This window comes from Pseudoliparis swirei, chromosome 12, assembly GCF_029220125.1.
Source record: "Pseudoliparis swirei isolate HS2019 ecotype Mariana Trench chromosome 12, NWPU_hadal_v1, whole genome shotgun sequence".
Taxonomy (NCBI): Eukaryota; Metazoa; Chordata; class Actinopteri; order Perciformes; family Liparidae; genus Pseudoliparis; species Pseudoliparis swirei.
The window spans coordinates 5,951,541-5,979,249 of record NC_079399.1 but is presented as its reverse complement, the minus strand read 5'-3'; the positions used below and the strand labels follow the sequence as shown (position 1 = coordinate 5,979,249).

The 27,709-nt window shown below is 44.0% G+C and overlaps 1 protein-coding gene across 3 annotated transcripts; it reads right to left on the bottom strand.

The window, feature by feature from the left end:
* Positions 1–873: 873 nt before the first annotated feature.
* itpkb (inositol-trisphosphate 3-kinase B) lies at positions 874–27,709 on the bottom strand. Of its 3 annotated transcripts, none has more exons than XM_056428601.1 (12): positions 27,254–27,709; positions 21,676–21,849; positions 21,104–21,263; positions 20,177–20,461; positions 18,462–19,409; positions 8,864–8,963; positions 8,605–8,642; positions 7,522–7,697; positions 6,486–6,690; positions 4,417–4,518; positions 3,988–4,059; positions 874–3,175 (listed from the first exon to the last, which is right to left on the bottom strand). In XM_056428601.1, exons 2-12 carry the CDS (start codon positions 21,720–21,722, stop codon positions 2,966–2,968), a joined length of 2,343 nt encoding a protein of 780 aa, XP_056284576.1. In that variant the 5' UTR covers positions 21,723–21,849; positions 27,254–27,709; the 3' UTR covers positions 874–2,965. The 3 variants fall into 3 exon arrangements, with proteins under 3 accessions (XP_056284576.1, XP_056284578.1, XP_056284577.1); XM_056428603.1 differs by having other exon boundaries at positions 21,104–21,260; XM_056428602.1 differs by having other exon boundaries at positions 21,676–21,846.

The window sequence follows — 27,709 nt, the reverse complement described above, 5'->3', positions numbered from 1 at the left end:
AATAAATACATAAACCACAACAATGTTCTCTGTATTTTACTTGTGATTTTGTATGTATTTTATTCTATTTAATGTGTTGTACTATCTGGACCTTAAGTTTGAAATAAAAGTTTGATTGAATATGTCAACTACTAGCAAACAACCCTATATAAGTGCACATTAGGGAGCATAAGCAATAGCTAAGACGGTGGGACTTAGAGGAATAGTTTTACATTTAGGGAAATGTGCTACAAGGTTAACAATCATTCTACAGCAGCTGGTTAGCTTAGCATAAATTCTTGAAACAGCTAGCCTCTCGAAGCAGAGGTATTGAAATCTGCCGACCCCAAACCCCTGAAGTTCACTCATTCACACGTTATATCCTGAAAGTTTAATCAAGAAACGTCATGTCTTTATGCTAAGCTAACAAGGTTCAATCATTTTGTCTAATGAAACAAAACATACTGTACATATTTCTCAAAATACGACACAATGCCGTCCATTATACCGAAACTTGTGTGATTTGTATAATTTTAGCTCCACATAATTATCAGGTAACTGTGGAGGAAACATGGCAATCATTGAAAATCTGTAAAATCCAACTCAGCTGTACAACAATGGAAATGTAATACTAAGCTTAATGCTAAGCTAAGTTAAACCAGCTGCTTCATATTCAGCGTAGAGGCACGAGAGAAGTGTCACAATCGTCTTGTTTAATGCGAAAGAAGCTAACGAGCAATAACAAAATGTTGAACTGCCCCTTTAAGAAGGCACTGCGTGGAGTTATAATCTCTTTCTGCGGCGACTGTCACTGCAAAAATCAACAAAATAAATTCAAAATGGTGCTTTAAAAACAGAGATGCATTTTAAATATATGGTAGACTGAACTCTACACACTATTTAGTTTTTTATTGTTCATCAAGAACCGGTTACATTACATGTGTTTTTCTGCTTTATCCGCCCCACCACTTTATCTAAATGACTGCTTGCATTCCTCCATTTCAATAAATGGTAATAATTTTCCATCTTTTCTATCGACACATCCAATGTTTTGTTTGACTTTCACTCAGATACTGTCCCACATGCTTGAAGACGAAGCAACAGAATAGCCCAAAATTCAATATGTCACAGTATTCCATTCACAAAACAAAACATAATGTTATAAATAAAAACAGGATGAAATACAAATTAAGCCCAAACTTTAAGAGGATAATAAACATGCACCCGAGACTACGCGCTGAAACAGTTAGGACTAGAAGTCCGCCTTAACATTTAAAATAGGAACACGTTTTCTGTTGTCTGACTTGGCTTCGTAACGTCAAGGCACTGTAAAGCTTAAATACGATTGTTCATGGCTGTAAGTGTTCCACAGGATTTCAGTACACTAAAAATAATGTTACCAAAAAAAATCTACATCAAACATCTCACTGTACATTGTGAACAATCCCAAGTGTGAGAAAGGGTGGGAAGTGTTTTGTCCAGGCAGGTACCATGGACGCCATGTTGGCTGCAAATATGTTACATATGAAACAATACCCTCCATAACATAGTGAAACTACACTGACCTGAATAATTTAGCTCTACATAACTGCCAGGTTATTGAGGAGGAAACATGACCGCCACCAAAAAACCTCGCTGTCCAACTTACAGTGTCTGAATTCTTAGTACGACTTATTAAACTGAGGTTAAAAACCGCTAAAAGACTAGTTTTGTTTTCCACTGTAAACACACTCAACCTCTAGCAGTGGAAATAGTATCACGTGCAGATTATTATGAAAAGAAAAGGGTCAAGGTGCGGAAATTGTGGTCAAAAAGAGAAAAAAATCCAAATAAAATTCAGATGAGAAGATATGCAATCTAACTGTGTTTTAACGGAGATAAACCGACGCTACAAATGAGTACAACTGTTCAACGAGAGCTGCAAAGTCAAATATGGACGCTTCAACATGTTTTAAAGCCACGACATGTACAATGCTGACGTGATGACGTCGTCTTCAGGACCCGAACAGACAGGCGGAACGATTTAGCAGCTTTCTGCCGAAGTGTTTTCAATTCTATTCAGTTTATACAGCCAAATATCACAAATTACAAATTCGCCTCAGAGGATTTTCAATCTAAGCTTTCGGACTTTAAGTTTTGTCTCATCGTGGTGACTTGTGCTGGATACCCGGTAATATTTTGATTTAGGGTAAGATGTTGCATATTTTTTTAACCTAACTATTAGGTAGCATACAGTTCATGGTGTGTGTTAATGTTAGCTCTTATTCTGTGATAAAAAAAAAACGCTCCATGGTTTTCCACCTGCCGCCCTGAAAGTGTCTTTTTATTTATCATCAAATGTTAAAATTCCACACAGTGGCTTTAAGTGATAATTCTGTAGATATCTTCTTTATATCTTTATTTTTTATATCAACAAATCCCCCTCTTTTTTTAAGTCGATCCCAAAAGTTCACGAGCACTCCAGACATGTATTCTGAAAATGCTCCGAAACAAAACACAGTATTTCCTCCTATTATTTGCCAAAAACAACAGTGCCCAGCTGTTTTAGAAAATGATTTTGTGTATTCATAATCCATCTTTAAATAATTTACCAATGGGCTCGGGGGGCCTGAGAGCCACAGACACAACGGATAAATATTTAGACAAACAAGCACATCACTGTTTTGTCTTTTTTATAGAATCTGTTTTATAACAAAAAATATTAAATATTATTTCTACTTCAGTTTGGATGAATCTGCAGTTTTTTCCTTTCAGTAAAAAGGTAGGAATAAAATCGGGAATGAGAAAGAACCTAAAAATCCGCGAAATATATTAAAAGCAAAGTTGGATTTGGCCGTGCGTTGTTACGTGGTTATGTCGCGAGGACAAGCGTCAAGGAATTATTGAGGAAGTGTTCCCGGGAGACAGGAAGAACGAATGGAAGTGGAGGACGCGCGTGTCCAAACGTTCACTTGGATTTTTTTCTTCTTTTTGAGCCCCTCAGACCTCAAGTCTCCGAGTTCAACATGGTGAGAACGATGTCCGACAAGCTATCGAGTCCAAAGAGGTAACCGTCTTCCCTGTTGCCCTCGACCCACAGCGCTCGGTGCGTCAGCTCGTCCCCGTCGGAGAGGGGCGTGGTTTTCCCAAAGTCAATCATCCAGATCTTGGCCCTCCCCTTACTGTCGTGAACGAACAACAGGGAGCTGCCGATCACCTGCGGAGACACGGCGAGACAATGGGACGGCCGGGAAAACAGGAAAACACGACATTACTTTTGTGTTTGTGCTCTCACTTCCTGTTTTGTTACGAACTCTTGAAACAACGTCTCGCATTCATGTCTGCCTGTGTGTTAGTTTGTTTGTGTGTGTGTGTGTGTGTGTGAAACGGAGCGTGTGCACGTGTTACGCTGAGCGTGCACTGGTGTGTTCGCCCGAGTCAGTTAGGTTTACTAAATAACACTTAATTAAGTTATAAATAAATTACAATTTAAATGCACGGTGACACAAAGTGCACATTAACCAGGACTTTAAGTCACACGTTAAGTCAGGGTTGTCAAACTCATGTTCACCATGGGCCACGTCAGCCTCATGGCTGCCCTCTTAAAGGGCCGGTGTCACTGAAACATGTAAACGTATAAACTACTGCCGAACATATTGTTAAATAACTCACTTTGCATTTGATTATTGTTTATTTGAGTGTAGAAATATTGTGCATAAGAACATTTCTCTAATGTTATAACGTAAATCCATTTAATTTGAAACCTTCAAAATAAAAGCCCATGATATTTTTCTTACATTTCTTTAAGAAAGGGTGATCATATTTTCTTTCAAACCGTCAGGGGGCCACATAAAATGACGTGGCGGGCCAGAATCGGCCGGCGGGCCTTGTGTTCGACACAAGTGCGTTAAGTCATTTCGTTAATTGGGACTTAATTCAAAGGCTGTTTTGAAGACGTGGACATTCCCACATCCTGAACTGAGCCCGGTACGACAACACACACCAGTTGCAGCGATGCACACACGTTACCTCGTGGGTTTTGAAGAATGGGGAGATCTCCAGAGTGTCTCTGATCTCCTTCAGCCTGGTTAGATACATGCTCTGGGAAGAGAGAGAAAAAACACACAAGCTTTTTAATTTTTGTTCACACAGTTTTGCCCCCTCTCTCTCTCTCTCTCTCACACACACACGTTAGATTATCATCTGATTGTGGGGCGTTCACTATTAAATTAACCAACCACATTCTGCACTAGTTCCCTTAAGCCAATCACATCGTTGCTGTCAAACTTTTGAATATCAGCTTAAAAATCCCTCCTTCACCCCGTGACCTCCAGTCAGCATCACCGGAAAACTTGAAATTGAATTCCTCTGGTGGTTTCCTTTTCCGTTCAGTGAGCAACGCTATTGACGCACACACACACACACACACACACACACACACACTACAAATGCACTCACCAGTATTTCCTTGTTTCCTTTGACAAAGTCATGGAAGGCTGCGGTAACTTGGTCTCTTGTCCTTGTCTTCTTAAAATCTCTGTTCACTGTCCCGTCCTCCTTCTAGAGAGGAGAAGAGGAGAGGAGAGGAGAAGGGAGGAGAGGAGAGGTGATGAGAGGGTAGAGAGGAGAGGAAAGGAGAGGAGAAGGGAGGAGAGGAGAGGAGAGGAAAGGAGAGGAGAGGAGAGGGTAGAGAGGATAGGAAAGGAGAGGAGAGGTGATGAGAGGGTAGAGAGGAGAGGAGAGCAGTGGAGAGTAGAGGAGAGGAGAGGAGGAGAGGAGAGGGTAGAGAGGAGAGGAAAGAAGAGGAGGGGAGAGGAGGGGAGAGGAGCTTAATGTTAGGTTTATTTATACTGGTAGTCACCGTTGTAGTCAAGACCACCTGAACCAATCCTCTTAATTCACCATGTATTGCCTATATGCTGTATGTATGTGTGTGTGTGTGTGTGTGTGTGTGTGTGTGTGTGTGTCTGTAAGTGTGCAGAAGAAAAGGTGCAGAGGTAAATTAGTGTACGTGTGGGAATGTTTCTTGGTTTTCTACGAGCAACCAAAGTAAATAGACATGAATAAAGGTTTCTATTTAGTTTATCCACATCCAGACTTCTTGTGGCGATGGGAGGAGCAGGAGGGCGGGAAGCGAGGAGCCGACGGACAAGAAAAGCAGAACAAACAATGAGGGGAGGAAAGGAAGGGAAGATATTTTTAGAGATTTAGCCGTGAGTTAAAGCAGGGAAACGTCTTTTGTGGTGTTTTGCCAAGCAGAGCCACAGAAAGAAGAAACGTTTGTTTTATACCAAAAAAATAGCCCAAAATAGCCACCGCAGCGTCCCAGAGTTACTTTTTTGAGTAAGTGTCACAAAAAGGAAATAATACAGCAAACTAGCAGAGCGCATTTAATTTACTCCCCGAGAAGTCGTAGCAGCACTGGGAGGAGTATTCCAACCGGTCGTGCATGTACAGTAGTAACAATAGTACATTGATGTGTAAAGAGAACTGGATACAGCGCTGGAGGCCACGCCCCCTTCAATTCATAAGGACGTTTCTAAATGGTGCATGAAGCCAAAACTTTTATTTTTTAAGTAACAAAAGTCATGAAGATGAAAATTACTGTGAGATCTTCAAGCGTTGTTTTGCATCACTGGACCCACGGAAAACAACGCTGGATACTGTCAGTGTATTTCACCACTTTGAGGACCTAATGATTTGAATACGGGTATTTAAGGGTTGATTTAAGTTAAATATATATGGATATATATGTAAGTATTTTGGGGCCTCGTGGCATCACTTGACCGACCAGGAAGTTGCAATAGTTAAGCAGCTTCCAGAATAGCAGCAATGGTACATTTCTCTGTACGGTTCATGTCTTACAGCTAGGTCTCTTTCTTTCTCTTTCACACACACACACACACACACACACACACCTAATTACACTTTTCACATACATACGAGGTCATACGATATATATAATAGACTCATGTTCACAGGTGTATATTTACAAAACACGGTTGAACTGCACATGAACCGCGTGAATTGCACATCCACACTTTTTACTCCTTCACACACACTCACACACACACTCACGCATTTCTGTTTCTGGGGATAACCCTCAGTGTCATGGCAACAGACCACCGGGCGGGCCGCAAATGTCCTTATATAGCCACGACCCTCAAATAAAGACAGCAGAGATTTGTGTGTGTGTGTGTGTGTGTGTGTGGGTGTGTGAGAGTGTGTGAGAGTGTGTTTTTTACAGTGTCAGTGCCAGATGCCAAGGCATAGAGAGCTGCCACGGACAGGCCTCGTGTGTGACAAAAGGATCACATGCACACACGTATACTTCAGAGGAAGTTTCTGTTCATAACAGGAAGTTAGATCATGACCTTGAAGGACCCCCCCCCCCACACACACACACACACACACACAGACAGAAGACTGGAAGAAAAGAAGGAAGGAAGGCCCCCCTCCCACAAACACACACACACACAGACACACACACACACACACACGCACACCTTTCTCTGTGTGGGTCTTACCTTGACTCCCTCTATCCTAAATCCCAGGGTGGCTGTGGAGCTGATGGTCTCCCTCCACTGCATGTATCTGGGCTTGGTCACCACCTTCTGGAGGACCTCCTCCGGCGTGGGCGCGTCAGGATCCACCTCGATCATCTTCTGGTACATGTCGGGTCTCGGGGACGGTTTCTTACGAGCCTTGGTCAGCTCTTCCTCAAGGTAGGTCCTGAAGGGGGAAAAAGAAAACGGAGGAGTGTTGAGTGGCGAAGAAGAAGAAGAATGAAGAACAAGAAGAACTAGAACAAGAAGATGAAGAAGAACTAGAACAAGAAGAAGAACAAGAACTAGAAGATGAAGAAGAACTAGAAGATGAAGAAGAACAAGAAGATGAAGAAGAACTAGAACAAGAAGAAGAACAAGAAGTACAACAAGAACAAGAAGAAAAAGATGAAGAAGAACAAGAAGATGAATATGAGGAAGAACAAGAAGTACAACAAGAATAAGAAGAACAAGAAGATGAAGTACAACAAGAACAAGAATAAAATGAAGAAGAGGAAGAACAAGAAGTTGAATATGAGGAAGAACAAGAAGTACAACAAGAATAAGAAGAACAAGAAGATGAATAACAAGAAGATGAAGATGAAGTACAACAAGAACAAGAAGTACAACAAGAATAAGAAGAAGAACAAGAAGATGAAGAACAAGAACAAGAAGATGAAGTACAACAAGAACAAGAAGAAGAAGAAAAAAGAAAAAAAAGAATAACACAAATTTTAAAAAGAACAACAACAACAAAAAGAAGAAGAAGAAGAGGGAGGGAGAGGAGGAGGAGGTGACAGCCGTGAGCACAGAGGAGTAGGAGGACGAGGTGTGAAGAAGACGACTCTTCAGCTGCTTGGCGCTCAGATCTGGAAACGCAGCGACGACCAGAAGCAGAAAAGCAGCTTCGACAACAAAGATGGCCGCCGACTCTTTAAAGGTTTGAGTTTTCTGAGGGAACCAATGGAACCGATCCAAAGCAACCGGCAACCCGGAGAGACCCGAGGCCCGTCCTCACCTCACGCCCATCTTGCAGTCCATCACGCACGGGAAGTCAAACTCGGCCAGCAGATCCTCCATCTGGTTGTATTTCTGTCCGTCCTTCTCCACGTCGCCATGGTAACCGGGGACGTACGGACGCAGCACGTCCCTCATGAGGAGGGACAAGCAGCGCTGCTCAGAGTCACAGTGTTTCTAGAGGGGAGGAGAGCCATCGTCACTTCAATGGGGATGACACTTATTATACACAATTATAATTCAAGGATACATTGTTTTTTAATCCAGCGACAAATTAGTCAAAACTTAAACGAGAATTAGAAACGTCTTTAAAATAGATCGTCAGCATACCTGATATCAGATATATCGGTATGTGTGCAAATACACAAGGGCAAAGGGCAAAACTGCCCCCGAATACAGAGAATTTCCCCCCTGATATCACTTGGCGAGGCAAACAATGCCCCCATAATTTCTTCTAATAATAATGATAATTTAATAGCATTTTGTTTTTTGGTGTGTCTGTCCTGTCTGTGTTGCCTGAACTAGGTAAATACACACACAAAAATCAATAAATATATTTTTTTATTATAAAAATTTAAGAAGTTATAATTTTTTAATTATAATAACAATAAATAAACACAAAAAATAAGAATACAATTAAATATGAGTCTGATTTCAGTTTTTTTTGGTTAAAGAAAATATCTAAGAAAACAGTTTGAGTCTGTAGACTAATGCCTAATAGTCTTATTATTGCCTAATAGTCTTATTATTGCCTAATAGTCTTATAATTGCCATTTTTATGACAATTGCTCATATACTGTAAGCCTAAATAAGTATATTTATTAGTTTTGAACAAAGGTTAAATGTTATTTAAAAAGTGCCCCCAATTTATTTTCAAATGCCCCTGGATTTCACTCAGTGGGGGCAAAAACTGCCCCCTAAAAAATATGTAAATGTCCTCCCCTGTGTGCACTCCATCATTTTACACCCAGAGTTTCACTGATTCAGAATCAACAACATGTGGCGCCTCATTGAACCCAAACCACGAACATCAACTTCTCCTCCAACGACGGACAAGGTGAGATCGGTGTGAGGAGCGTCTTACTTTTAAGATGCGTCCGTTGGCCCCCGCCTTGAAGCTCCCTGTGAGAGGACACACAACGACTGTGAAGCAGCTGCGGAGGTGTTACAGTGAAACAGTCCCCCGGGTGTAGCTCTAACTGCCGTGACACCGAGCATCGCACAAATTTCAAACCCCCGTTGCTAACCATCCAAGCACACACACACACACATGAACAAAGACAGACCAATGTATTGCCTCACATCTTCTTGTGTGTGTGTGTGTGTGTGTGTGTCCCACATACCTGCATGCCCAGCCAGTTGTACCCAGGGATATTTCTTCTTGAAGGACATGACGAACGGGGACCAGTGGACCATGTTCTTGATCTTCTTCCAAGACTTGTTCTGCAAAACACAAACAAGGCACAAAGTGATGATGCTCCAGAATAAGGTTTCACCAACGAGGCGCTTTCTATGTTTTCATTACCTTCGCATTAAAAATGCGGAAGGTTATGTTTTGATCGCCGTGTATTTATTTATTTGCATGCGTGTTATTCGCAAAAGTAAAAAAGTATTAAACCGAATCGCATGAAATTTGGTGGGATGATTGGTTATTATCCGGGGACCATTTGATTAGATTTTGGGATCGAACGGGTCAAAGTCATGAAAAGGTCAAAATATTCTTTTTACCATAGCGCGGCCAATTTCTATGCAATTGGCATGCAACTAATGCCAAATTGTTCATAATTCAATGCCCAATCTTGTGATATGCGAAGGTATGCGCTCTACCGAGTGCCCGTTCTAGTTTCAGATGTTTACGTATCGTTGGTCCATAAACGTGTTCAGACTAAACTGACATGTGACGATGGTGTGAACTTGAAAGATGATCTGAGGCGCCCTAAGCGCTCGCTCTCGCAAGATGGCGCTTTAAAATCACCCAGAGATCAAGTTCTGGCTGACACAGCGCTTTTTTGTTCAATAGCCGTAAGTCTTTAAAACATGCACGCACACGCACACACACACACACACACACACACACACACACACACACAGAGACACACGCACACACTTTGGGCCGCTCTTCTTTTTTTTTTTTCTCCGCTGTTTTAGGACATTTAATCTAAACTCTGAAGGATCAGGCCGGGGTTTACCCTGTAACACACACACACACCACAGACACAAACAGACACACACACTTTGGGCCGCTCTTCTTTTTTCTTTTTTTCTCCGCTGTTTTAGGACATTTCAACTAAACTCTGAAGGATCAGGCCGGGGTTTACTCTGGTAACACACACACACACACACACACACTGTGGGCTGTAGGGCATCCCTGACACTCCCCGCTCTTTTTCTCTCTTTCTCTCCGCTGTTTTAGGACATTTTAAGGAAACTCTGAAGGATCAAGCCGGGGTTTCCCCTGGTAACACAAACACACACACACACACACACACTTTATCCAAGGGCTCTCCCTGTCCCTGGCAGAGGCATTGAACTGCGGGAATCCTGCCACACGCACTAACACACACACACACACACACACACACAAACACACACAAACAAACAAACTCATTGACAAACTGGGACACATGCAGACAAACACACACACTGCGAGTTCTTTTCAGACGGATTCAAGTCCAGTGCAGTCGGCTGACTTTCCTCACACATTAACATCTGACTGGTGAACTCTCTAAACTATATGTTAACCTCTAATGTTTACTGAATAAGTGCATGACAAGTTTAGATATGGAGACGAGCTAATACACCAAATACTTTTCTTAATTCTCCTAATTGATCCTGTGAGTGTGACAATGTGCCTGCAGCGTTACATCAGATGGAAACACTCCAGATGTTTGGTTCTGTGGGTTTGAACAACGCTCAACTTTTCTTTATGATGGATGTACGAATACAACTCCTCCTAAATCATCCGGTTAGTGATAGGCATATTGTGTGGTACTGAAATTCCATATAAAGGTACCACATAAATGTAAATACCAGGAGAAGTAATATGATGTCTACATATAACCAGAGAAGAGGAGAGATGAGAGGAGGAGGACGGATGAGATAAGAGAGAAGAGGACCATAGAAGGAGATATTTAACCCATGTCACAGAATCTGGACCTGATGAAAAAAAAATCCATCAGCTGATATTATGACTATCTATGGTTACACATACACACAAACACACACACCTTCAGAAACACACACTCTCTCTCTCTCTCTTTCTCTCTCTCTTTCTGTCTGAGGAGGTGAAGAGTCACATGAAGGTTTTTTTCTCTGCACCACTGAAGGAGAGAGAGAGAAACTCTGAAAAAAGTCAAAAACACACTCTCTCTCACACACACACACACACACACACACACACACACACACACAGATCACATGGTGAATGACTGTCACAGAGGACATAATCAGGATTATTGCCATTTGCCTTTTGAAGGTGCAACATCCGGAAAGTTTGGTCCCGAAGTTCAATATCTCGAGAAGTCTACTGAATTTATTTCTTGGTCCAAAAAAAAGGTGACATGATTCTGTTCAAAAACACAATGATGGAAGATGCAACTTTTTAAAGTGAAGCTTTGCTGTCATTCTTGGAGAAGGACAGAACAGTAATCTCCATGTGTCACTGTGAAGGTCTTCAAACGGAGGTCGAGATCAAACTCTCTGTTATAATGTCTTCTTGCTCTCTGATCCACTTGTCAGTCGATCTTCCTGGCTTCTACTGAAAGATGAACTCAATACAGATGAAACTTTCCAGGCCACCAGAAGAAGCCAGACCTCATGTTGAACCCCCTTCTCAACTGTTTCTCCCATCTTTGTCCAGTTAGCAGAGAGCACAAGAGTATCAGACTACAGCTTGGTCCGCAGCCAGGGCCGGTCAACTCACTGTCATCCATCTCCCACGTTGCCCACTTACAACCGGCGCGCGTGTGTGTGTGTCTGTGTGTGTGTCTGTGTGTGTGTGTGAGTTGCAGAGGGCAAGAGACAAAGAGAGAAAAGAAGAAAAGCTCTGGTCTATCTCATGTGTGAGTAATAACAGACGTCGTCAAAGTGTGTCGATTTAGGAGCTCGAGACATTAAAATACAACGAGGAGGAGAAGTTTGATTTATGTGTAATGAAATAAAAAACGACTACACCTATTACCGGATATATTATTGCTCAATTAAATCAAAAGTCGTGAAAGCAGAGCTGTCAAACATCCCTAAACAAGAAGTAAATCCAGGGAGGAAAAGCCTCCGGAAAACCACGGCGACGCTCCGCTCCGCATCGGGCGACAGTACCTGAGGGCGGCGGTTGGTGCGGAGGAAGATGAAGGAAATGATGAAGATGGCTCCCACTGACACGACAACACTCCACGCCGAGCACGGCCACGCGGACCACATCGTGGCTTTCTGTCGACCGGCTCCGCTCTCCTGCGCCGCTTTTAAGGAACGAAGCAACTCGGGCTCAGAGGCTCCTCTTTCTATGTTTGCCCCACGCGATTTACACATGTGTGTGTGTGTGTGTGTGTTTATGTGTGTGTGTAGATAAAACAATTGCGCATCATTTGATTGGCAAAACAGGGGACTAACATAATCAGGACACGCAAATTTCCACAAAGGTCAAAGCATTCAAAAGACAGATGAAGCTCTGTGTGTGTGTGTGTGTGTGTGTGTGTGTGTGTGTGTGTGTGTGTGTGTGTGTGTGTGTGAGTTTGAACGCACACCGATTACAAAGCGTTTACATGTCATACCCGGTTTCTTCTCTTCCGACTCTTATATACTTTTGAGTTTTGTTTCAAAGATTTTGACAGAAGTTCCAACGCGAGCAGCAGACGAAAAATAAACGTCCTAATAATAATTATGTTAAATACATCTGGATTCAAAGATGGTGAAACAGTAATTTCACAGCTGGCTGGACGACTACGGCAAAGTAAATGTCGTCACGTTACCAAAATAAATGTCCTCACTTTCAGATTAAAACAAATCGACTTTTGTTTAAAGTCCCAAACTATTAACTCGTCCTTCTTTTTGTTCTTCCGCCATTTATTTTTCAGAGCCACTCAGATTGCAGTCGTGCAAGTGTGTGGACTCCTAAATGCTGGTGAGGAGGAGAGGGCCGTGAAAATGAAACCTTTGAACTTGAGACATGTCGAGAACAGACACTCGTGGAAAGTTTTTAAAAAAATGTTGCGAAAAGGGGTGATTTGTGTAAAATATATATATATATGTTAGCAGTTGTGGAAACATTTTAGGAATGTGCTACTTTCAGCTGTGAGGTTAGGATGCTCAAAAGAGTGCAGAAGAAAAAAAGTGCCCTGTTTTTACAGCTGAATCCAGCCAGCCAATCAGAGCGCTTGATCTAAATTAGGGGAATATACTACTGTTTTAAAAATAATGTTCTAGACTTCAGTTTGGGTGGTCGATGCGTATCATCAGTCTCCAGTTAAGTCTTCTTGGAGACAGTCGTCCCTCTACAGAAGTCATTTGTTGCTCTTTACTCCTGTCCAGTATGAAAAGTCATTTAAATGAGTTTTTCCTAGATCATCCGTCTAAACAAATCACGAAGCCTTCATTTGGTATCGCCACTGCCGTGTTTCAGTGTGTGTCCATGTCCGTACGTGCACTATTTTCCACCGGGAAATAATCCCTCAGAGCTCACGAGTCCGTCACCTGGGTTTATTTGTAAGGTATTTTGTTGTTTTGTTTCATTTGTTATAATGGACTTAAACTGATAACAAACAAAAAGAGATTTCAATGAGCAAAAATGTGACATTAACCCCAAAACTGGGATACAATAATACAAAAATCCTCTCTCTCTCTCTCTGCTTCTGCCTAAAACTTCCTCAAAGTCAGCCTCTCATCTTTTCCTGGCTCGTTGCTCTCCAACGCTCTCTCTCTGTCGCTCCTATCTCTATTCCCAGACCAGCTGGATGACGAGAGGAGAGCAGGAAAAACATCAAAGTTTCCATTGAGAGAGAGAGAGAGAGAGAGAGGAAATGGTAAGAGAAGGAACTTCTTGCAGACAGGAAGTGTGTGTGTGTGTGTGTGTGTGTGTGTGTGTGTGTGTGGGGGGGGGGGGGGGGGGTTGCCGCTTGCCGCTTGCCTCAGCGACAGTATTTTCCACATCCGCCGCTGACTACAAACAAAAGAAAGAAAGAAAAGAGGCCTTGCCCTCCGTAAACAACAGAGGAGGCCCGAGGCAAAGAGTTTACGTCGGCCCCGTCCGATCCCATCGTGAACGCGACACGGCGATCTGTGAAACTGCCGTTGGAACGGGCGTCGCCACGAACGACGCGCGTGCAGCTGCGAGGAAATGTACAGACGTTAACTTTTTTAAAAAATGTTTTGTTGGTGTAACGTAGGGCGACCGAGATGTCGCGCGTCTGCATGCACAGGGAGGAATGGAACGAGCAGGAGAGCGGCGAGAAGAGGGTAAACTCTGGGTTACGAGTGTGTCGTGTGCAGCAGCAGCGGGAGGGGGGAGGGGATACACTGATGCTGGCCTCACGGAGAAGTGCTTAGGAAACAACAAGCCTGATATCACTCACCACAAGGTCCCCTTGCAGATACAAATAGTGCTACTCCCGTAAGCCTGCAAAGTTTAGAAGCACACACACACACACACACACACACACACCAAATGCATGCAGGCAATAAGAATCTGCATGGAGGGTGATGCGGGCGTGTTAGACGCTTGGAGGGTGCACCATAAATCACTCGGCAACCAAGGCTGACGAGTGGAAAGAAATATAGCTTTGCAGAAAAAAAAGTGACGGCTACATCGAGGTGAGAACAATGGACGCCTAAAAGAAGAAGAAGAAAAAAACCAACACGTGGTGAGATGTTTGTGATGTGGCGGTTCAGTTCTGCAGTATCTACATAACGAAGTGCGATAAGGAGGTCGCCGTGTGGAACCTCGACGAGCGCATCTGACCAGATCCAGCCGCAGCTGTGAGGCACTCGCGTTGTCGCTCGCTAACGAGCAGAACGACCGAGGTCATGGGCAGCGAGTCGCGTGTTTACGTGTATAAAAAACTGCACAGTAGATGAACCGGAGAGTTCCGTGTACATCGCCATGACCACAAAGAGCTACGTTGCAGGCGTGCAGAGAGCAGGCTTCCCCCAGCATGTCTCTGACAGCTCTGAAACCATGTGACACCACTGGAGCCCGTGCTACTAGATAGACACCCCTTCCCCCAAAATGTCAGCCTCGCTCACTGCAGGCCGATCCTCACTTCTCATTAACCGGGGGGGGGGGGGGGGGGGGGACGACGACTAGAACACGCACATGCACCAGCAGACTCTCACAGAAACACCAAATGAAGAATTGACCAGTGTTTCCTCTCTCGCAAAAAAACAAGCAAGCACACACACACACACACAAATAAGAGTTGGACACACGCCCATAAACTTGCAGACTCTCAATCACACACACACACAGCTGTGAGAGGGAAACTCGGTTTGACGTCACAGGGTTGCTAGGCAACCGGCCGCTGTGGTAGCAAAGATTTTCCACTGCAGTGCAAACACGGTGTGTGTGTGTGTGTGTGTTTCGGTATGTGTGTGTGCGCTTGTGTGTGTGTGCCGATCCACTCGAGTTACAGTTCAGGACATGAAAAAAAAAGAAGAAAAAAAAGAGTTTACTTCCAGTCCAAAACAAACAGTCTGTCGTTGCGCCGGTTGGAGATGAGCTCTCGTTCAGTCGGATCAACAAGTGAAGAAGATTCACGTTTGGGTCCCGAAAAGGGACGAATAAAAAAAAAGGGATGCGAGTCAGTGTGACGTTAGTGACAGCATGGCAGTTAGAGGGAAACAGTGGCTGTTGTGTTATGTGCAGAGGGTGTGTCTGCGTTATATGCAGATGTGTGTGCACGTGTGTGCATGTGTGTGTGTGTTTCTCATCATGGGTGCAGTCCGCATTCCGAAAGACACATCTGTTTCTATAATGGATGCATATCATGAAGAAGTGTATATCGATGTGTGCAGACACGTTCCTCGTGGCGAGGCCTCCGTGTTCTGCTGGAGCTTCTGCTTCGTAGCTCGGGGTTTCTTTTTTTTTTAATCGGTCTTTCTGATTGGCTGAAACACGATGGTGCTTTTGTTTTTGTTTAGTTTTTTTCCGATAAGATGCACAGGTTTTAAGAGGCGCTCCCGCCAAGTTTTTGCAGCGAGTATAAATAAACTTTTATTTTTAGGAGAATATAAAATGTCATAAAAGATGAAAGACAAGTTTCCGATCTCTTTGTTTCTTTCATTGTGAGATAAATCAGCAGTTAATCGTCATAATTGAGAGATGAGAGCCTCATGCCACATGTTTGGCATTTTGAGTTTGATAAACAAGTCAAACAATTCACCCGTTAACACATCAGCGAGGCGTTGATCTTCTGCAGCTGATGGTTGATTGTTAAACTAAGGAATTGAGGTGATTGAATTGTTTTCATGTTCATCATATTAAATGTTAATCCTACTCGGCACGTTGTTTTGAAGACCTTTTAAGTCTCTGGATTATCTTCCTGGCAGAGTTCATTTTCGAGTGTCTCCAGGAGGTTTAATCTGTTTAGTTTGGAACTTCTCTGATGGCCTTGGAGCTGACGCTTAAAGGTAAAAGTACAAACAACTGCGTTCCACCTCGGGGAAGAAGAAACTCTGCCGCTGGCCGACTCTTCTCAACTGAAATGTCGAAGAAAAAAAAGGAAAAAGAGAAGAAAAAAAGATGCCGATCTCTTGCAGGTGCCCTTTTTTTCTGCCAAATTACTAGAGGGAATACTGTCAGTACATGTGTGCCTTCCAGGCTTGGAGAGATGCCCGGCAGCCAAGAGATCAGCCAAACAGCGTCTATATATGGCTCTGCTCAGCTTCAAGCCTCTACTTGCTTAGAAAGTGTGTAACGCTCTTCAAAAAAAAAAAGAACAGAGTTGATAATCTAAAAAAAAGCTGATGAAGCACATGTGTGGAAATTGAAATGTCATGCTCGCATCGATGAGTTAAGGCTACGGTGGAGGTGGAGGTGTGGGGGGGGGTACATATTCGTATATATATTTATCTCCAGTATTTCCAGAGCCACACTTATAAGTGCAGTGTTCAGTGTCACATGACAAACAGAGTCGATAGCAATGAGAAGAAGGGACCTGCTGGACTGCAGTGCACATTGTCACAACTTATCCTCCCATGCTTCTCTCTCTTCTCTCTCTTCTCTCTCTCTCCTCTCCAGCTCTTGTCTGCTCTCTCCTCTCTCAGTATCACTCCTCTCCTCTTTTCCTACACACCTCCCACGCGACGAGCTAGCACGCTGTATGTCGCCGCGTGTTCGCCTCCTGCATACATTACATTTTTATTTTCCTTCAAAACTGCGACAGGGTTTAATGACGAGAGCGCCGAATGACGAGAGCTCCGAACGACGAGAGCTCCGAACGACGAGAGCTCCGAATGACGAGAGCTCCCAATGACGTTCGACATCTTTGAGGGAAATCCAGACTTTTTAGCCCTCAGTCCCTCAGTCGGCTTCCACCTTCAGCTTCGGTGGCTTTCTTCTCCGCCCCGGATTGAGCGATAGAGAGATGACCGCAAATATGCAAAGAGCAACACAAACAGTATTCAAATCCGATGAACCAAATTCATTTAAACAAATAGGCCGGGACCCATGTCACCCGAGAGAGCCGGGTGCATTGGTTTAGGGCGGGGTCGTTGGGTTAAATGGGTACGACGTGAACCTGGAGTCTTACGAATCACAACAGAGAATATTGAATTTCTTTCCGCCGCTGCCTCTCGCAAAGACAGCGAACGTGGAATATTTGGTTTCGAATGATGAGATCTCCGAAATATGTCCGGAGCTATGCAGACGCTGTATTGATTGCAGGGGCGACGAGTATTCGGTCCCTCCGCTCAGCTTTGGAGCTCGTAGATGATTCACGGCGGTTCAACTGATAAGAAGTCGGCGCGATGAGCCCGTCTTTCATCGAGCCGCGCGGAAATATTTTTAAAATCCTAAAAAACTCTGCGCCGTTGTTTGAGAAAACACTGACGTATAATCAGTTATACAATCCTTCGTTACATCGTGTTTTAAAGCAGAAGTGAAATGGCCCCTGTGAACTCTTCCTGGCGACCAAAAAAAACACATCCACCCACACACACACACACACACACACACACACACACAGGTCTCAGCCTCCTCTTTGAATGTCGTCCAATTGCAGGCAAAGCTTAAATGTGTGTGACTGGCAAATTCTCTCACTTTCCCTTTCTTGTTCTCTCTCTCTCTCTCTCTCTCACTCTCTCTCAAACACAAACTTACACCCTCACGTTACCCTCACACAAATAACACTCCTGCACACACACACACACACACACACAAACACACACACACACACAGGTTTGGGCACAGAGCTAGCTTTGTTGCTGTGAATGTCAACCATTACTCTCGCAGCGAGCTCTGGCCAATTTGACACAGGAGCACCCGGCAACATGCACAGGCCCATTGGAACACACACACACACACACAAACACACACACACACACACACACACACATACACAAACACACACACACACACACACACATTTTGAGGCACCATTGTTAACAGACCCACAGACTCTTTCCCAGATCTGGAGAGGTTGCCAAATCACCAGCTCACTCGTCTTTGTCAACGTTCTCCGAGTATTTCAAATTCTAAACATGCCGAGGTCCACCGTCAAAGTGCAGCGTGTTAGCGAATAAAATATAATTTAATTAAATCTAAGGAGAGATATTTCACAGGATAGATGAAACATTTGACCTGTCCGGGGATGACCAGAGTCCGACGGCTTCATCCTCTGGGGGCCACGAATGTCAACGCGTGATTTCACGTCAATCCTTTTCCATTGAGAAGGATATGTGTCAATCCACGCACACGCACACGCACACACACACACACACACACACACTTACTGCTCTCTGCTGAGACGTGAGCAATGCCGGGTCGAGGAGCTGCTCCCCTTTCTCCGTATCGCTCGAAATGTCCTCCTCCGACTCCTCCCAGGACGAGGAGAAGCCGGCCGAGGAGGCCGAGGAGGACGACAGCTTCCTGAGGGAGTGGCTGGAGAAGTTCGGCCCGGGGACGGGGCTCGAACCCGGGCTCGGGCTGCAGCCGAGTCCCTGGTCGGAGCCGGGGCCTTCAGAATTCCGATGCTGAGTTTCCAGACCGTGGTCGGTTACGATGACCGCGGGGATGGAGGGAGGCATGCAAGAAGAGCAGTTTGTGGTGGGATCGGTGTCTGGCGGAGAAGGGAGGGTCTCCATGCTTTGGGTCAGAGGAGAAGCGTTGACCTCCGACCCGCCGGCCTCGGCCTGCAGCGGCATCTCAAGACCCGACCGGTCCTCTCGCTCGTCTCTCGCTTCTCTCTCTGTCCGTTCTCTCTCGTCTCCCAACATTGGTCCGTTCTCTACCTCCCCTGCGTCGTCTTTTCCGCCCCCTTTCTTCTCTCCCTCTGTCGTTGCATCCGGGTTTAACGTCTCAAGGGAACCCCGAACGACGGACGCTCCGTCCACACCGGGAGTTTGCGCCGTTGCTTCCGAACGGCAGCCATTTCGACCGATCGGTGTCTTGTTCTCCGTGTTTGTTTTTGTAGCACTGTTGTTGTCCCTTTCATCTTCTTTCCTTCCTCCCTCCGTAGTTTCTTCCTCCCCTTCTCTTCCATTTTGGACGACACGGAGAGCTCCACTCTCTCGCGGGTGGGTCATCGGGCATTCGAGGGCCGCGTCTCGTTGGCCGGGATGAGAAGGGGTTTGGCTGGGCGATCGCCGTGGAGACCGAGGGCTGCGCTGGAGCTCAGTGTTCAGCACTTGGGCACGAATTCCGGAAATATGGGCCTCAAAAATTCCCACTTTTCCCCTGACCTGGAAGACAGAGAACATAAAGACTTGACTGCAACTGCAGTTTTAGCTATACACACATTTACTTTGGTGCATTTGTTCATATTTTGGGTGAACTGGTGTGGACCTACGTGACGATGAAAATCTCAAATAATCATCAAAATCTGCTGCTAATGTTATGAAGATGAAAAGTAACAAAGGAAGGACATCTCTAGAGTTTCTCGATATTAAATTGACTAAACTGAAAAACAGAGTATCTTCAGTTTGCAGAGTACAAACGTGGGTTTAAATTCCAAGTAGTCTGAACCTGATAATCACGTATTGGTCTATCTTTAGTTTAATCAATGCATATCAATTTACATTAGGAGATAGAAACAGTCCAAGAAAAAACAAAAGCTAACTCGTCACATGGAATCACAAACTCGATTACCGGAGACATTATAATCTGCGTTTCGGGATGATGGACGATAACGGCAGGAGACGCTACTGAGAAACATTATTCAAGATGATAATATCACATTAAAAGCCCATTTTTCTCCAAATGACCATAACTGGGAGTCCAATTATCCATCTTTATAAAAAAGAAAGTATAGTCATGAAAAATGCGTGGTTATTTTCTCCCTCTTCTGCTTTTGCTCTGCTCAGATTTCTCAGATTGAGTAACTGCAGCGTTTTTGGGGTCAACGACGCAGAGTGAGACTACAGTTCCCATCGGCATTGTTCTGACGTGCCCGTGACAACGCGGCTCTAGCATTCCTAGATGAAGACGGAGGAGAGCGAGTCGTAATCACCTCGACGTTCTGCAGCTCTCGGTGTATCTGCAGCAGCTGCGCCTGGCGTCTCCTTTCCTCCCTCCTCTCTCCTTCGGCCGTCTCCCCCGCCCTCTCCTCCTGGCCCTCTCCTTCCCCTCTCTCCTCACCGCCGGGCGAGCTCAGCCGTCGGACCCGCTGGCCCACGTTGACTCCCAGGAGCTCGGGGCTCCGCGGGGACGGGGAGCGCGAGTGGGGGGTGGGGCTGGGGGAGAGCGAGGAAGACGACGGGGGGAAGACGAAGGCTCGACCCAGGGTTCGAGGACTCTGGGAGCAGACGCACAAACAAGACGGGGGGTCATCAAGAGATGATAATTAGAATGTGGAAATACCATGTGGACTTTATCTTATTTTTTATTTTTTTTATTGTGGATGAGTGGATGGATGGAAACATTTTATTAAATTAAATTTATTTTAGAGAAAATGAGCCATTGCCAAAATGACAAGTTCAAAGAAATATAATTGTCCCCTTAATATTTCCAGTTACTTCAGTATTAAACACAATCATGAAATTTTAGATTAAGAGATAATCACATGAAGAGATAAGTACATGACCATAAATGTTAAAAAAACATTGAAACAGTAACAAAGGGGAACAGTCTATTTAAAGCACGGGGGGAGATGACTGCATTTTAGTTTCTCTTTCAGTTCTTCTCTCATGCTTCTGACGTGTCTATTTACACTCTTTGATTAATAACTAATTATAAGCAATATTAATATTATTAGACTGCATGATTATCATGGATGAATCACGGTAGATCATGACTTAATCAGAGAAAATACCAACTCTAATGTGCTTATAATGTGGAATATCAATGATATGTTTGTTGCCCGTGAATAAAACACACACATTTTTGGGATGGTGAACTTTTATAAATAAACATAATCAGTGTTTTCAGACGTCGTTACCTTGGGGCTGGTTGGGCTGTAGAGACCTCCACCCGGCGCTCCCCCACCCAGCAGGTAGGTGCTCCGATCGGGAACCGGCAGCACAGGTCGGCCCACTGGACCGGTTCTAGATCGAGAGCTGGTACCAGAGGAGCCGGGCTGGGTGTGAAACTGGTTACTGCTGCAGAGAAGAGAGGGTTACTTGATGTATGTGTGTTCAGGCTATAACCATCCTAAGTGTTGCATTTAATGGTCCAGTAATACAAAAAAACACAGACACAGAAATATCATTCAGTCGCTGGTAGTGTGTATATATATAAAACACTTACATAAGACGAGTATGACATATTAAAATGAATCATAATTCAATCAGAAGTAATTAGAGGTGATCTGATTGAATAGTTTTGTAAATGTATAAGAAATAAAAAGCAATCCTAAAAGTCCGGTCCAACGGGTTCCCAGCCGCAACAAACAATACCCACCGAACACGTTCCTGAAGTATGCATTTCCAATCCAACTCTCGAGGAAAGCGGTGCGGCCTAAAAGCAACACATGCCCTCAAAATGTGGCGAAAGAAAAAGGAAAACACCGACCTGCTCATGACTCCGAGGCCGTTCAGGTTCAGGGCAGAGGCTGCCATCCCCGCGGCCAGGCCAGGGGCTTCGAGTGCTGGGTACACATCTGACGATGTCCCCCGAAGCGACGGTCTGGAGAACAGCGCTCAGTGGGTCGTCCGCATTCAGGCAGCAGGCAGCAGATCCAAGCTGCTGGAAAACAAGAAAACAAGTCAATAAAGACCCCGTTTCAAAAAAGGACACTGGAAATTAAATGTTCCATCCCGAACTGCGTCATCACGGACAAAGAAAATTATTCATGTGGCGCTGTTGTTAACTCAAAACAACATATATCATTGTTCCAGCTGGGATTACAACTGAAAACAGACAGAGAGACAGACATAAAGACAGACAGAAAGACAGACAGAAAGACAGACAGAGAGATAGACAGTCAGGCAGACAGACAGACAGAAAGACAGACACAGAGAGAGAGAGAGACAGAGAGACATACAGAGAGACAGACAGACATAGAGACAGATAAACAAAAGAAAGACAGACAGACACACAGACAGATAGACAGACAGACAGAGAGCTAGAAGAACATAGTGAATGGAAACATGTTTCCTTCTCTTCTGTTCATGTCTCCCAGAAGTTGAGTTGTTTTTATACGGCTCATTTGAATCACACACCGGTCGCATCACAATCCTCCTCTCAGTCGGCTAAATAAAGCGACACCGGAAGACTCTCACAGATTCAACTGGAGGAACCTTTTCATGGCTGCACCCAACTCCTCTTTTGTCCTAGAAGGAGCGGCGATGGCCAAAGTCCGGCGGGCCGAACCCGCCACGACGTTTCTCTGGATCCTGCAGTTGGTTTGAAATTGAGCTTCTTTAAAGCGCCATTGTTTCTGGGAGAGGAAATGAGGGCGGCGCGGCGTGGAAGAGCGGCAGAAAACATGGAGATGTGGTGAAAACACTCAGAAAGGAAGAATAAGAAAAAGGGCAGGAGGCAGAGAGGGTCAAAGAGAGGGAGGATTTAAACACACAGGAGGAGGAGGAGAGCTGGAGAAGTGGGAGAAACATGGAGGAAAGGCAACAGTTCAGATGTGGAGCCTCCTTGAAGCAGAGAAAAGACGTGTGGAAGGACACCCAGACAACCCGTGAGGGCGTCTCTCTCTCTCTCTCTCTCTATCTCTCCCTCTCTCTATCTCTCTCTCACTATCTCTCTCTCTCTCTCTCTCTCTCCCTCCCTCTCTCTCTCCCTCTATCTCTCTCTCTCTCCCTCTCTCTCTCCCTCTCTCTCTCCCTATCTCTCTCTCTCTCTCTCTCTCTCTCTCTCCCTCTGCAAAACACAGACGCGTGTTCACTACGGCATGTCGTTGGTCTTGTATCCAGATGGATTAACCTTGTTTAGAGTTTTTAACCCGCCACAGGAAACCAACATGTTCTTACGCCCAGATATTCTTACTTTGAAAAATAAAAGGTTGTCTTATGATCATTTTTGAAATTGAAAATACACGATAACTTTATTTAGCTGTGCAACATGACATGGGTCGAGTCCTCTTGTAGGAATACTCGGGCGGTGGTTGAGATGCACCCTCGGGGGCTCCACTCACAACACAGCCAGACGTCAGTCCTCCTTCAGCGACTGGGAACTGGAGCAACATGTCGCCTCACGTCCGGCTCCGAACAGGTCGGGACAACCCTGAAAATAAGCTGTGTGCAAAGAGGCCTTCGCCGTGCGGCGGGAGGTTAGCGACCGGTGTCGCCAAAGTGCGCAACACTTGCAGAAATGTACAATTTCACAACGCCGGACACGCGGCGTGTGTTTGAACTCATCGTCAATTTCAAAAAGGCCAAATGTATCGAAGCCCTCAACTCCAGCGCCGTGAGTTTGATCGAGCCGGCTGACTTACTGTCTGCATTGCTGGTGTCTGAACAATTCAATATATAAATATATATATATATCAATATATATTTTAGATGCCAGGTGATTGTTTTATACAGAAATATCAATTTCCCCTTTCATACGTCAGTAAACTGTCATTAAAGGACAGCTGGAACATGAGAACAATAACATCAAGATTATGCAATGCTACTTTCTAAACAGTGTGCAGTTTTACTTTCAATATACGATGTGCGCGTGTACTTTTTATTAAGTTTTTTATATCATGCACAAAATAACTTCGCTTTACTTATTTGACTGAATTCATCTCAACTTATTAATATATTGTTCAGAAATATTCATTTGTGTACTCTATTGTTCTTTTGTTGGATATGTTGCACAATAACTCCCTTTCGGAATGAATAAAGTGTAATGTACACTACCGTTCCAAAGTTTGGGGTCATCCAGACAATTTCGTGTCTTCCATGAAAACTCATTTTTATTTATCAAATGAATTGAAAATTGAATAGAAAATATAGTCAAGACATTGACAAGGTTAGAAATAATGATTACTATTTGAAGTATTAATTTTGTTCTTCAAACTTCAAGCTCAAAGGAAGGCCAGTTTTATAGCTTATATCACCAGCATAACTGTTTTCAGCTGTGCTAACATAATTGCACAAGGGTTTTCTAATCAGATATTAGTCTTCTAAGGCGATTAGCAAACACAATGTACCATTAGAACACTGGAGTGATAGTTGATGGAAATGGGCCTCTATACACCTGGAGATATTTCATTAGAAACCAGACGTTTCCACCTAGAATAGTCATTTACCACATTAACAATGTTATAGTGTGTATTTTTGATTAATGTTAGCTTTATTGAAAAAACAGTGCTTTTCTTTGAAAAATAAAGACATTTCTAAGTGACCCAACATTTTGAACGGTAGTGTATATATGTGTGTGTAACATTTTGGACATTTTTTCCCCGCCATGCGATCACTCCTGTCTTGCAGAACGTCCGACAAAAAGCAAACTGAAGCTCCAACATCTGAAAAAGGGGGGCAGCTGTTCACGCTCTGGAGCCCATTCATGCACACAGGTATTCTTTTGTCATTGTGTGCTGAGCCCTTGGACGTGTTACCCGATAGTTTGAGACGTCAGGCCATGACCGACGGGGTAAACATGGGATTTCCTTGTTGGGGAGTGACGCAGTTAGAGAGAAAGAGGCAGGAAACACTCTTAATGGCTTCTCTCTCTCTCTCTCTCTCTATAGTTTACTTTACGCCAGTGCAGCTTCTTTCTTTGTTCTTCTTCTTTCTCACACTGCATAATCACTTCTCTCTGCTCATTGGACACTAACGTTCCAGTGAAAAACAGCACGACCCTCAGAGTCAATAACATGACCGAGAGAGAGGGAGGAAAGGACACAGTGCAGGACAAGAACCAAGAGAGAAAAACAGAAGAGCGAGGAGGGAAAGAGAGAGGTGTTTACGGGGCTATTTTGGTTCGGTTGTCTATTCTGACTCTTTCATGCAGAAGGAGCGGATTTACTTTCAGGGAAACGGCTCGGCTGCTGCGACCGAGCAGCGCCGGGCAGCGGGAAGGATCTTCACGCTGCATGTTGAACACGGTCAGCTGCATCCCACGGACGACTTTGTTTTTCTTTTTGCACTAAAGGACAGTTTTCAGGCTCGACTGTGCAACAAATTCAACTCTTTTAAATGTGGCCTCGCATTTTAAGTGGCTTCACGAGAGGAAAAGGCTTAAACAGAAGGACCCCGAAAAAGGCCTTTACGCAACACATTTATTCTCCTGGATCCCTCTCTGACACCCACTTGTCTCCACCAGAATGTGTCCAAAAAATGTGTCACCAGGAGACCCGCATGGGGTAATCATGAGCAGAACCACTTAAGATATTATTAGAAATTAACGACAGCAACGAAGCAAATCACGGCTCGGAAAATGAGCTTATTTGCCATTATGATGATTATTATTTGAAGATACTGCATTCAGTCCGATTTACACGTCTGCGTTCGAGAGCGGACCTCGTGTCAGAGTGAGTGGGACTGCTGGAGTGTTCAAACCGTCCACTTGCCTATGCGAGTGGGCGGTAAACCCACGTACAGCACTCGGAGGGAAGGTTTTTTAAGGTGCTGATGCTGGTGGTTTCTTGAAATTCAAAAGCAGATGGCAAGAGGGACGATATAATACGATGAGTCACATCTTTTTCTCAGGTTTTCTGCCGCAGTAAACAGTGGGTCATTGCATATCTCCATGAAAAATATACACCACAATGCTTACTCATGCATTAGTTGAATAGTCTATATGGAATAAGCAAATGTTTTTTTATACTTCTGTGATACATTTATGCATTTTCTAATTTGAATAAAAATGCTCTGAGGTGTTTTAGTTAGTACGTGCTTGTTATTATCAACAACGATATAACAATACAGGATATTTCATCTCAATAAAGATGATGAATTATTACCCCGTCCTACTGTTTAAGCTTCTGAAATCCATTTTATATCTCTGTATGAGGTCATCGTGGGGAGTCTTACTCATCAATGAGGAGGACTAATCTGAGGTAATGTTGGATTGTAATATGACTTTTTGCCTCATTATAACGTGAGTTTTTTCTCAGGTATTTAACACGCCTAAATTAGCTTTAAAAAAATCCTGCGGCTCTATCTTTTATTTAATATTCTTCAACAGAGCTTTCCAGAAACTTTGCTATCTCACAATCAATACTGCTTCAAGGGTCCCTGACGAGGGCCTCGATGGGCCTATAAATGCAATTAGATAAAACTAAAGCATCCACAATTAGTCGATTAGCTGGTTAATTGGCAACTATTTTGATAAATCATTCGTCAAAGTACTTTTCTAAGCAAAACAATGACAGATCTATCATTTCCAATGTGAAAATGCTCTTACGTTTTTTCTTTTAACTGAATATCGTTTAAGGTTTGAACTACATGAGCTAGTTTTTAATCGTTATCTGACCTTTTATGAATCGATCATGTTCAAACTCATCATCAAATTTGCATCCCGAGAAATAACCTCTAACCAAATGCAGTCTGATGATGTAATGCTGATATAAAGCGAGTGCCGGGTTCCTGTCGCTCATCTTAAATATGCATTTAAACTCAAAGTGTGAGAAAGGTGTTGTCGCCTCCAGCTGTCTGAATTAATACCGAGCAAACAGGGATGCACAAAACATTCAGAAATAGTTGAAATTCGTACAACATTTGGAGATTTTTTTAAAAACCTGAGTTTCAGCTGGTTTGGATATCAATATTTTTGTCATGTCTTCAGCATGAATCCAAAGTTGTAACCTACAGTTGTTGGAAAGCATACAAATGAATGGATTTGGGGGAGGTGTTTGAAATGATCCTGCTTTGGTAAATGGATTTAATATTTGTTTGACAACCCCCCCCCCCCAAACAAAAACAAATCTTATCTCTTTAGTGATGTAACTGATAGTACATGCTATGGCATAGTAAGCTGTCCCTCATTGGAAATAAGCTGCAATAAGTCTCAAGAAGACCACATGACCTCTACGAGTACTTAATGCACATTTAAAAAAAATTAAAACAAGAATTAAAAGCTACTGAACGGGTGACTAGAGGCCTGCAACCCTGACCACTTTCTCTCATACCTCTCCATCTCCATATGTGGTTGGTATTAAAGCGTAATAAACTCTCTCCCTCCCTGCCCATGTGTGGTGTCTTACCTCCGCTCCGAGGGTTCTTTCCTCCGGGACACTTTTATGGCTCTGATATTGCAGACATGGACCAAAACCGCCACACACCGGGAGGATGGCTCTTCTCGGTCGGTTGTGTCCGACCCGCAACGTCCCGGAGCTCCACCAGAAACACAACGTGTCAGCTGCTCCTCTGGAGTTGTGCGCGTGGGTTTTGCTCTCCCCCCCCCCCCTCTTCTTCTTCTTTTTTATATAAACGAACTTGTTCGACGTTCACCCAACAAAACAAAAAAAAGAAGGAAAAAAATCCTCCTCCTCCTCTTTCTCCACAGAATAAGAAGAAAGGGAAGAGTTTAACCAAAAAGAAGAAAAGGTATTTTTCTCTCAGGTTATTTCAGGAAAAAACTCCTTCAGAGGCGGTGGGTGGACTCGCCGCGTACAGAGGTCCTCGGGAGGTTTCTGTTGTCAGTCATGCTGCTGGACGCC